The sequence below is a fragment of the Diabrotica virgifera genome, chromosome 6 (genome assembly GCF_917563875.1).
Source record: "Diabrotica virgifera virgifera chromosome 6, PGI_DIABVI_V3a".
NCBI classification, from domain to species: domain Eukaryota; kingdom Metazoa; phylum Arthropoda; class Insecta; order Coleoptera; family Chrysomelidae; genus Diabrotica; species Diabrotica virgifera.
In genome coordinates, this window is record NC_065448.1 from 117,623,302 (window position 1) to 117,635,911 (window position 12,610).

General features: G+C 30.6%; 2 protein-coding genes across 2 annotated transcripts; both read left to right on the forward strand.

Moving 5' to 3' along the window:
• Nucleotides 1-4,960: 4,960 nt before the first annotated feature.
• On the forward strand, nucleotides 4,961-5,521 carry LOC126886166 (GATA zinc finger domain-containing protein 14-like). Its single transcript, XM_050653018.1, has one exon. It carries the CDS (start codon nucleotides 4,961-4,963, stop codon nucleotides 5,519-5,521), a length of 561 nt encoding a protein of 186 aa, XP_050508975.1.
• A 1,194-nt stretch (nucleotides 5,522-6,715) lies between these two features.
• LOC126885981 (uncharacterized) lies at nucleotides 6,716-7,021 on the forward strand (the record flags this gene model as incomplete). Its single annotated transcript, XM_050652817.1, has 1 exon — nucleotides 6,716-7,021. A coding segment is annotated over one exon (306 nt), but the record flags the coding sequence as incomplete, so codon positions are not given.
• Between the last annotated feature and the right edge of the window lie 5,589 nt (nucleotides 7,022-12,610).

The window sequence follows — 12,610 nt, forward strand, 5'->3', positions numbered from 1 at the left end:
TATTATTTAAGAATATCGGTGTAATAATATTGTTGCTAGACAGGTAAATATCATTTTATACCGGGTGTATCAATCATACTGTGTTTTTTTCTTAAAGTTCGGAACAACCTGTGGAATATTCTAGCATATATAAAATATTAAAATTAAAAGTCAATTATAGACTTAGGCTTTCTTAATATTTTCTTTTTTGATTCATTTGCTTAAGTTGGAAAATAAAAAAGTTATGTGCTTTAACAACTAGCCATGTTTTTCATCAATAAATCCTCATAGTAGGGAGGAAAGTATGCTAAATTTGCAGTTACTCGAGCGTTATGGGGACCTATTGGATTGTGAAGAGATTGGTTCTTAATACAGGGGAGTTCGTTAAGGGGTGTCCGAAGAAAATCTATCATTAGAAAAATTCGAAATCATCAGATTAAAATAAAGTAAGTTAAGAATAGCCAAAATAGTGTATATTTCAAAAATCTGACGATTTGAGCGGGGCCTAAGAAAATGGGCGAGTCACAAAATTTCACAAAAAAAGCGAATATTTCGCGAAATGAACGTCAGATCGAAAAACTAAAAAATACGTGTTCAATATTTTTCAAAAGTCTATCGAATGATACCAAAAAAGAACCCCCACGGAAAGGGTTGAGGGGTAAATTAAAAATTTTAAATACCTACGAACCCTGCGATATTTCGCGAAATGAACATCAGATCGAAAAACTGCAAAATACACGTATTCAATATTTTTGAAAAATCTATCGAATGGCACCAAACACGAGCCCCCACAGAGGTGGGGTGGGGGATTTAATTTAAAATCTTAAATAGGAGCCCCCAATTTTTATTGCAGATTTGGGTTCTTTACGTAAAAATAAGCAACTTTTATTCGACACATTTTTTCGAATTATGGATAGATAGCGCTATAATCGGAAAAAAGCGATTGTTTCAAATGGAAAATTAAATTAAAAAATGAAAAGTCCCCCACTTTATGGAAAATTTAACTTAACCTTTTTCTGGTTTTATTACATACTCTTCACAATGCAATAGGTCCCCATAACGCTCGAGTAACTGCAAATTTAGCATACCTTCTTCCCCTACTATGAGGATTTATTGATGAAAATCATGGATAGTTCTTAACACACATAACTTTTTTAGTATCCCACATAAGTAAATGAATCAAAAAGGAAAATGTTAAGAACACCTAAGTCTACAATTGAGTGATAATTTTAATATTTTCCATATGCTAGAATATTCCACAGGGTGTCCCAAACTTTAAGAAAAAAACACAGTATGATTGGTACACCCGGTATAAAATGATATTTACCTGTCTAGGAATAATATTATTACAACGATATTCTTAAATAATAAGGCTATAACACACTAAAAGAATCATTTAAATCGGATCACTGGTTTCGGAAATTCGAGACATCAAACATGTCCCATTTTTAAGGTGTTCGGCTAATTTTGCCGGTGTGTGTAATTAAAAACAAAGGTAAGTGTAATTTTTAAATGCTTACATATTAGAGAAAATAAGTAGAATCAAAACAACTTGTCGCCCAAGCGTGTGAGGCTAAAGCAGAAACACCAATACCCAGACAAAGTGTACTGGAAAATATATATTTTCTTACAGGATTTTTCTAATTTTTTTTCTCTGCCAAATTTCGACAAATTATTCTTTTGATTTTATTATTCAAACCTTTTTCGCTTTGAATAATTATATTTTTTTTACATAACCAGATATTTTTATTTGATCAACATTCGTGGGGAGTAGGCAAAGATAATAGTTCGCTTGGTTTGTACTTTCACATTGTTAAATCCAGAAAAAGGAAAGAAAATGGAGGCAAGACTCAACAAAAAACAAAAGGAAACAGAAGAACGTTATAGCGAGGAAGAAATAGAAAATGTTGACAAAGAAAATAGTATTACAGAAACAACAATCAAGGAGAGTAGCACAGTAATGTCAACTATGGATAGGATATTACAAATGCTACAGATACAGACAGAAGAAATACATTAAAAATTAAATGATAGTCGTCAAAAACAGGAAGAAAACAGTAAAAGACAGGAAGAAAACAGTAAAAGACTGGAAGAAAACAGTAAAAAACAAGCTGAAAGAATAGAAAAACATATAGACGAAAACAGTAAACGACATGATCTAGGTTTTAAACAAATGGAGCAGAGCCTAGAACAGCATAAAGAGGAGGTACAAATGTATTTACAACAGATGAAACATGAAGTAGAGAAGAAAACAAAGGAAATTAGCCAAAATTTAGAAAAATTTACCAAGAAACTACAGAGTTTGGAGAAACATGTAGAAGGTAGAGAAGAGGAAATAGAGGATAGATTGAGAAGATAGATAAGAAATTATTGGAGGTAAAAGCACAACATAATACGGGAGAAAAGAGACAAGTAATTATACACAGTGGAGCAGAAAATAAGGTCCAATTTGGCGGGGATATAAAGAAACATCACCCAATCCCGTTTATTAGGGTGCTTAAAAATAAAAAACAAGAATATGAAGAGTTTGACGAGGCTAAGGATATGATAAGGAATCATTTTAAGGATGGAGCAGCATTATGGTTCGAGAGTAAGCAAAATGAGTTGCAAGATTGGGAAGAATTTGAAAGGAAATTTTTGAGATATTAGAGAGTTATTGCCAACGTCTTTTAAGTCGACCTGTAATAAAAGATCCTTTATTTTGACATATAAGCATGCGCAGTATTGCGTCTTTTATTTTTGTCTTTTAATAAAATACAGGCCGCCTGTATTTAAGGAAAATTAGAGGACACCTTTATTTTAATAAAAGTTCCTTTATTTTGACATAACGTGTCAAAAATGTGAAGAAAGGTCTAACTTCACTTGTATTTTGAATTTATCTTGTCGCTTCTTTGGATTGATAATTTATGTATTGTGGGATTGATATTTGATTAAACTTTCATCATTAAAGTTGTATGTTGGGTTTTATTTATTAAAATCAACTCTAAGTAATATTCTGAGATATAGATTATTGATGTTTTGACCCAAACGAATATAGAAAAGAACATTTTATTGAAGCTTGTTATTACAAGAAGTTGTAAAAAGGAATATTATGTAAATAATTTTAAATTGTTACTAATTACAATGATCAGACTTAAAATATCAGTAACTCATTTATTAAACTCAATATATTTTACATTTTTCTATAGAAATAAATATTTATTGAAGATATAAGAGATTGAAGATATAAGATCAATAAATTTTAATGAAAGTTAGGATTTGTTAAAATTCTAGATTCAAAATAGAGTTCTATTCAACAGATATATAACAACAGGTTAACAAAATAAAACAAAGGTTCAAGTATTTATTTTTGAAAATTTAATCTTTTATAGATTAGAATCTATAAAGTTTTTAATCAAAAGTATTAATACACTTTCATTTTCATGCCATCTTCTTCTTTTGGTTCTTATCCGTTTCGAATGTTGGAAATCATATAGCAATCGTAACCTTGCTAGCTGCGATTCGAAACAGTTTCATTGATATTCTCCCTCTACCAGGTCTTCGATTACCTTTGACTGTACCTTGCAATATGTACTGCAGCAGGCAGTAACGGTGCTGATTTATCATAGGTGTCCCAGATACTGCAGTTTTATGCGTTTAACGGTAAACACAATCTCCAATTCCTTCTTCATTCCTCCTTGTTCGTGATCCATTTCATGCCATCAGTATTTGTTTATTTAAACATTGCCAAAAAAATTAATAAAAACCAGCATAAAGCCTAATTCTTCTATTATCTTTTTGTATATCGGGAAGTTTATCTGACAGATTAGAGGTCTTTTCATTTTCAGATAACTAATTATTGGGAAGTTTATATAACAGTATCCTTAGTATCTGTCTTTTCAGCTCCGGATAACTAGTTAACGGGAAGTTTTTCTCTGTCAGATATCTATTAGTATCTAATCTGTCAGATAAACTTCCTGATAACTAGTTATCCAGAGGTGAAAAGAAAGAAAGAGAGGGCCATAATGGATAAAAGATCAAACGCCAATAGCATGTATGTATATATTTATAAATTTATTATTTAAAACCTGCTAATGATCATAAAATACTTAAAATCAGTCACCAATATAATATTTATATTTATTTATAAATTTATTAACAAACTGCAGTCCAATAAAAATAAAATTAGTTTAAGCACTAGCTTTAAATGTCGAACAATAATTTTAAACAAACACACATACAATTTAGTGGCATTAGATTAGCTCCTGGTTGAAAATGTACTGCCACAGCTTCTATATCAATATCAACAGCACACTCATTTGCCAGTATTTCAACGTTTTCTCTATTATGTACTACTGCAATATGTAAAACTGAACAAGCTGATATTATTCTTTGAATAAAAGGTAACTTGCATCTCATTACATATGGTAAAATGGGAAATCTCTTCACAATACCAAATGTTATTTCAATAACAATTCTTGAAGGGATTTGTGATGGATTATAAAAACACAACTTCTGTCTGAAAATTCTGGAATGGTGTCATTCGGTAGTTGTAGTTGAGGAATGGATATCCACTATTCCCTAATAATATATTCTCCAGAAATTCCCCATTACATATACCCATAATGCAAAAGTATTTAAAAACTCCTAAAATAGTATTATTTCCAATTTATTGCACTTCCATTTTATTGAACGATGAGTATTATGGGATATATTATGTTGTTCTCTAAACATCTTTAAATGACAAAATAATTAAATTTAACGTTTTACTCTTCAATTATCTTATTTTAATTTATATCGACAAATGGAATTTTATAGATTATTTTTATATTTACAAAAATATTTCATGTCATTTGTCAAAATAAAAGATTCTTTAACTGCGTTTGCAATACCACTCTTTTAGACCCGTCCTGTATTTGTCCTTTATTAAAGTATCCTGTAATAAAGGATCCTTTATTTGCCGGTGGCAATAACTCTCTATTATTGGGGAAAAGAGAAACAGATGGTCGTTTATAGTGAACTACAAAATGGGAAGTATGATGAGAAACGAGGAATATCCGAAGAGAGATATGCGTTACAACTATACGCTAGTGGGCAATATTTAGATTATAATTATTCCGAAGAACAGCTAGTTGAATTGATAGCAAGACATTTTGACAATACAATGGAAGACTATGTCACCTTACAAGGATATAAAGACATGGACAGTTTATGCCAGTTCTTAGTTGTAAGAGAGGCACGAAGAAAAGAAATAAGGACACGTAGGCAAACGGAAAACAATGGGAACAACCAAACAAACCGCACACACAACTACAGACCGTCTCGTAATGAAAATACATACCGATACAATGAATATAGGGATAACGAGGGACAAAGATATACAAACAATTTTCATCAAAATAGATATAAGCAGAATAGAAATGGATATCAGCAAAATAGATTTCAAAACAATGGGAGAAATTATAAGATTCAACCATATCAGCCAAATCCAGGAAGGGAAAATTTTAACACAGGAAACCAATATAACAACCACAAAGGACAAGGAAGAGAACAAAACAGATAAATAAACAACTTAAGTTTAATTAGAGAAGGAGAAGATGAACAAGGACACCAAAAAATAGACAATGTGGAAGTAGAAAGCAATAGAGCAGGGCCGTCTTTTCGGGAGGGCACTCACTAAAAACAGGGATAAAATCAAATTCAGGAATATATACTTACCCTAGGGAATTTATCATTTTAGCGGGAAAAAAAGGTCGAATACGGACGCAATAATTTGGTTATGGTACAGGGGTATATTAAAAATAATAAAAAAGTTGATATACTTTTGGACAATGTTTCAGAGGTATCATTAGTTAATAAACAATTGATAAAGGATTTAGGGCTAAATTCTCAAAAGTATAATATTTCTCGAATAAGGTTAGTGAGTGCTAATTCAAAAAAGATTTCGACTACGAATGAGGCTATTGGTTTAACATTGAGATTTAAAAATGGAGAATATCAAATTTTGATAATTTGTTTTATAATTGAGGACATGGAATATGATATTGTCATTGGAATGGATGAATTGGATAATTATGGAACGAAAATTGGTTCTGCAAAGGGAGCGTTCAAGTATTACGTAACGCAGTTTGGGGGGTGGGGGGTTTTGTAAAACGTTACGGCGCGTTACATGGGGGGAGGGGGGTTCGAACAGCGCGTTACGTAACATTTTTTTTAACTTAAATAAAAAAACTACATAATTTCTTTTATGTTTTACATAGAACCCTGAATTGTTATATAAGAAAGGAGTCCCTGGTGAATATGTAAAGATTGTGAGGGATATGTATGAGGAAGTAATGACTAGTGTTAGGACAGGTGTGGGAGAGACTGATAAATTTCATGTGAAAGTAGGATTGCATCAAGGTTCTGTGCTTAGTCCGTATTTATTCTCATTAGTTTTGGACCAGATAACAGCGAAAATACAGGGTAACATTCCATGGTGCTTAATGTATGCTGATGATGTCGTGTTAGTAGGAAATAGTGAAAGAGATTTAGAACAAAAACTGGAACAGTGCAGACAAGCTCTGGAGGAAAAAGGTTTAAAACTTAGTAGGACAAAAACAGGGTATTTGGAATGTTCATTTAAAGATGGAGCTACTACAAATAAAATGGTATCTTTGGATGGTGAAATGATTGTAAAAAGCAATAGTTTTAAGTACCTAGGATCGGTATTACAGAGTATGGAGAAATAGATGGAGATGCATGCAGTAGAATTAGGGCTGGATGGATGAAGTGGAAAGAAGCGAGTGGTGTGTTGTGTGACAGAAAAATTCCAATGAAGCTGAAGGGAAAATTCTATAAAACAGCCATAAGACCAGCTATGATGTACGGAACTGAATGTTGGGCAGTGAGAAAGAAAGAGGAACAGCGAATGCACGTGGCGGAAATGAGAATGCTTAGATGGATGAGTGGAGTGACAAAGAAGGATAAAATTAGAAATGAGTATATTAGGGAAAGTCTAGGTGTGGCACCAATTGATGCCAAAATGAGAGAGCATAGGTTAAAATGGTTTGGTCATGTTCAACGTCGAGACGTTAACCACCCCATACGAAGAATAACTGAAGTGCAGATTCCTGGAAGGAGTAGGAGAGGAAGACCAAAGAAGACCTGGGTGGAGACGATAAGGCAGGACATGTTGGTAAAGGGGATTAACATTGATATGGCCCAAGATAGAATTGTGTGGAGAAATGCAATTAGGGAAGCCGACCCCGCATAGGGATAAGGCAAAGAGAATGATGATGATAGAACCCTGAATTGTATTATGATCTGTCTACTGATTTTTCAGTAGACGTACTGATATGAACTCCGATCTACTGAAAACTGTATAAAACCTACTGATTTGAACTCCAATCTACTTATCTACTGAAAACTGTATAAAATCAACCGAAAACTCTAAAAAAAAATCATTGCTCAAATGTAAACCATTTCTCATTTATATTATACAACCCAAAGCCCAACATCCAACAGCGCATAATCTTATTTCGTTTCACTTCACCTAAATTATATTTGATGGTAAAGTTAGCGACAAATGATTTTCAGGGTAAGAATGATGTCAAGTGCCTCAGTTAATAAGGGATTCTTTCGTTGAGGATTGTTTTGTTTTCAAAAGACCATGTGTCATATTATGTTTCCAATATCCGGAACTGTTCCCTCGGAGTTATTTATGGGTTTATCTGATGAATAGATAGGTAGGTACTTTATATTTTGGTAAAAATGAAATGGGTAATTTAAGTCCATAACATGCAGTATCGTTTTCAGCAGTAGGTAGGTATTCATTAATGTTTTAAATATGTACGCAAATTTTCAAATTATTTTAAAATGTCTTTAAATAAAAAGCATTAAATACAAAACCCACTATATTGATACTTAGTTTAGAAAAGTGATAGATATTTTAAAAAATAATACCCTTATTTAAAGTGTGATTCCCGAATTATTAATTTCAAAGTTTTTTGTGATTAATATCTTGACAAAAATTATACATAATTTCAAATTTTCACCTTGCATTATTCATAATAGGTTGTTAAGCAGCTTCTAAAAACAAGAATATAGAGGGTGTTTAATTAAAATTAAAGATAATGGACTACGCTAGGCTTGCATGAATCACCCTGTACCTACATTTAAATTTATGTTTAAAAAGCACACATTTTTATACAGCATGTCCCTGTAAGTTGTATCCATATGGAAAACTTTTTTATTATTAATTTTACGAAAAAACGTTATTCTTCATAAAAAGCTCTGCATGGTCCAAAACCTAAGATTCAACCATCAGATATAAAATTTTATGAATGTTATACGAGGTATGTCAAAAAATTTGAATTTCACTCAAGAGTAAAGTAACTTTATTTTTCACAATATTGAAAATTGCTATTATGAAAAGTTGTTTGGAATTAAAGACTATATTCTAATATGCATTTACATCCTTCTAATTGAAAAAAACAATTTTTTTGAAAAATTACATTATTTTTAGTTATTTCAATTCTGATAACTCTTTTATTATTAATTTTACGAAAAAAAGTGATCCTTAATAAAAAGTTCTGGATAGTCTAAAACCTATAATACAACCATCTTATATCAAATTTTATCAATTTTATACGAGGTATGTCAAAAAAGATAAATTTAGATCAAAATAAAGTACCTTTATAGTTCAGAATATTTCAATTAGAAGGATGTAATTACATACTGCAACATAGTTTTTAATTCTAAATAACTTTTCATAATAACAATTTTCGGTATTGTGAAAAATAAACGTATTTTACTCTTGAGCGAAATTCATATTTTTTTACATACCTCGTATAAAATTGATAAAATTTGACATATGATGGTTGTATTTTAGGGTTTAGACCATGCAGAACTTTTCATTAGGAGTACCTTTTTTCGTAAAATTAATAATAAAAGAGTTATCTGAATTGAAATAACTGAAAATAATGTTATGTTATCCATAATTTTTTAAAAAAATAATTTTTCAATTAGAAGGATGTAATTGCATACTAGAACATATTTTTTAATTCCAAACAACTTTTCATAATAGCAAATTTCAATATTGTGAGAAATAAAGCTACTTAACTCTTGAGTGAAATTCAAACTTTTTGACATACCTCGTATAATATTAAAAAAATTTGATATTTGATAGTTAAATATTAGGTTTTGGACCATGCAGAGCTTTTTATGAAGAATAACTTTTTTTCGTAAAACTAATAATAAAAAAGTTTTCCATATGGATACAACTTACAGGGACATACTGTATATAAAAATTTAAGGGTCCCAGCGTTTTTTAAAATTATTTAAAACAAGGACAGAAATAATTTTATTCCATAAGTGCCTTCTTATATATATATATATATATATATATATATATATATATATATATATATATATATATATATATATATATGAAATAAAACTCTATTTGTTCTAGGTCTCAATATTTCGTCACTATTTGGTGACTTCTTCAGGAGAAAACTGTAAATTTATTAAGATTAGATATGGACAAATAATATATTTATATATATATATATATATATATATATATATATATATATATATATATATATGTAATAATGAAAACCTGGTATGTAAAAGACTAAAGGATATTTATAAAGAAAGAGAAGAATAATAAATATTCTGACACTAAATTGACATAAATCTTGTTCCGTCAATTTTAAAATCTAATTTAATATTTTCTTACATATCTGTTAATTTTTATCGTTTAAGTTTGTTAATGTATTATTTATTTGTTATTGCTAATTTAAAGATTAGAATGTTAAAGACTTATAAAACCGATTTTCTTTAAGGTATGTAAATATTGTTTTTATAATTGTATACAAAACTAATAAATTTTGTTCTTTAAGGAGAAAAAACGGTGTTTAGTCTATGTCCCGAGTTTCCAGAGTTTCTACATTATAAATCGGTTTTTAGTCACCTTGAAAACAGGAAGATGTCAACAAAGAAGGTACGAATCCATTTGGAACTTGGTGAAGAAAATAGCTTAGAGGTAGTTAAATTAACAACAATTAGATTATTATCAGATGATATGACTTATTTTTTTCCAACAAATTTACAAAATTTAAAACATCATGAAGATTTATTTAACACAAGTAGTACTGTCAAAATGGCAAGTAAAGCTTTGACAAAAGTAGGTCAGTATAGGAACATCACGATTACATTAAATCCTGAGATTGTTACTTTGTATTTAGATGAAGATTGTAATTTTGTTTTTAAAAATTGTTATTTAGAGGAAATAGTAGAGAATAGTACGCTGATAAATACTCCGGTTTCATTAGAAGCAACAGATAAAACTAAAGTAGATTTAATAAGACTAATTGATAAATTAAGTAATAAACTCGAGACAAAAGTAAACAGGGGGCTGGATATCTCCCAAATTCAAAGTAAGTTTGTTTTAAATAAATTTTAAGGCAAAGAAAATGCTAGACAGTGGATGAGTAATTTTGAAAATGACTGCGAAAGACATGAAATAGTAATAGATGAAGCTAAAATACAAATATTACGTCTATTTCTGGAACATAATGCTATAGAATGGTATAGCTCAACTTTATGTAAATTAACAATGCATGGAGCATGGTTGAAATGGCAAAATTTTTTTTAGAAACTTACGGCGATAAAAGTTGGCGAACAGTATATCTAGCATATACTTATAAGTATATAAACGGTTCTTTTCTAGACTATGCGCTAAAAAAAGAAAGGATGTTGTTAGAGACTGAGCCATCTATGTCAGATCAATCGCGCATAAATCACATTGTGTTGGGTCTGCCATTGGACATTCAAGATCGCTTGGACAAAGAGACCATTAATACTACTGAACAGCTTATGAATCAGCTACGTAGCTACACATCAATATTTCCTAGATTCAAAAAAAGACAAGGAAGATTTTTAAGTGTTACTAATGAGACTGATATTCGTTTGAATGAAAGTAGAAATCAAAAATCGATAGAAAAACGACCATGCAGTAACTGCGAGGCTCGTGGGTACCCAGGACGTTTTCATCCAGTTGAAATTTGCAGATACAAAACCCGTAGCGCTGAGGCGAGAAGGGTAAATCTAGCGGATGTGGGTGAAGTTGCTGTTAATGCTCAAGAGGAAGAACAACAAAAAAACTAGATTATACACCACTAATTAAATTAACTGTTACAATAAACAATAATAAAGTTACTGGAGTTTATGACAGTGGATCTAATATAACACTGATAAATTCAAAGATTATTGAAGATGTTAAACATAATATGTTGGAAAATGAACAGACATTTAGAACAATTAGTGGTGTGGAAAAAAGTTATAATAAAATAAAGTTACCTATGAAAATCCATAAAATAGAACAAGAAATAGATGCTTTTGTGATTAAAAATGATAATTTTTCTTATGACGTATTGCTAGGATTAGATGCCATTAAACAGTTTCGTTTGCTGCAAGATGAAAATTTGAATATTCTCCAAAGAGTGGATGAAAATAAGATAGAAGATATTAAGATATTAGAGGAAAATTTAAGATATAGTAATAATAGTACAACCGAGACTTTAGATAACAATAAAGTTCAGGTAAGACATTTCGAAGAAAACTCCTATGACTATTTAGATAAAGTAAAACATCTAGACAACATTAAAATAAAACAAATTTCTAAAATTTTGGATGAAAACTTATCGATATTTGCAAAACACAAATACGATGTAGGAGAAGTAAAAAATCAGGAAGCTCACATTAAACTCTTAGAAAATAAATATATTTCAAAGAAACCTTATAGATGTTCCATTCCTGATGAACGTGAAATTGAAAGTCAGATAACCAAGTTACTTGAAGCAGGATTGATAGAGGAATCTGAATCTCCTTTTGCTGCACCAGTGACCTTGGCATATAAGAAAGATGAAGGAAGACGATCGAGACTCTGTGTTGATTTTCGTGAACTGAATAAAATTTTGGTACCGGAATCACAACCATTCCCACGAATCGAAGACATTATAGTAAAGGCTCGAAACTGCAAATGGTATACAGTTTTGGATATTAATTCAGCATTTTGGACAATACCAGTAAGGCAAAAAGATCGTTATAAGACGGCATTTGTTACACAGTCCGGTCATTATCAATGGAAGAAATTACCTTTTGGTTTAAAAATATCTCCAGCGATTTTTCAACGAATACTAGCCACTACTATTCGACGTAACGGACTTCAGGGCTTTTGCATAAATTATATTGATGATATTCTAATCTTTTCTTCTGATTTCGAAGAACACATACATCACATAGAACAATTACTTCGTGCACTTAGACAAGAAGGGTTCCTGCTGAAACTAACAAAATGTAAATTTGCTCAATTTTCTGTGAAGTATTTAGGCCATGTTCTCTCTTACAATTCTGTTAGACCACATAATGATAACTTAAAATCTATTAAGCACTTTCCCAGACCTCAAAATAAGAAAAATATTCGTCAGTTCCTAGGAAAAATAAATTTTTACCATAAATACATTCCAGATCATACTAGGTTTCTTGAGCCCATCCATAATCTTCTACGTAATAAAACAGAGTTTAAATGGACAGATGAATGCGAGGCAACATTTATTCGAATCAAAGAATATCTCTGCCAGAGTCCCATCTTGTCAATTTTTGA

What these genes read in the sequence shown, in the direction of transcription:
- LOC126886166 (XM_050653018.1), top strand. Translation starts at nt 4,961, where the DNA reads ATGGTCGTTTATAGTGAACTACAAAATGGGAAGTATGATGAGAAACGA.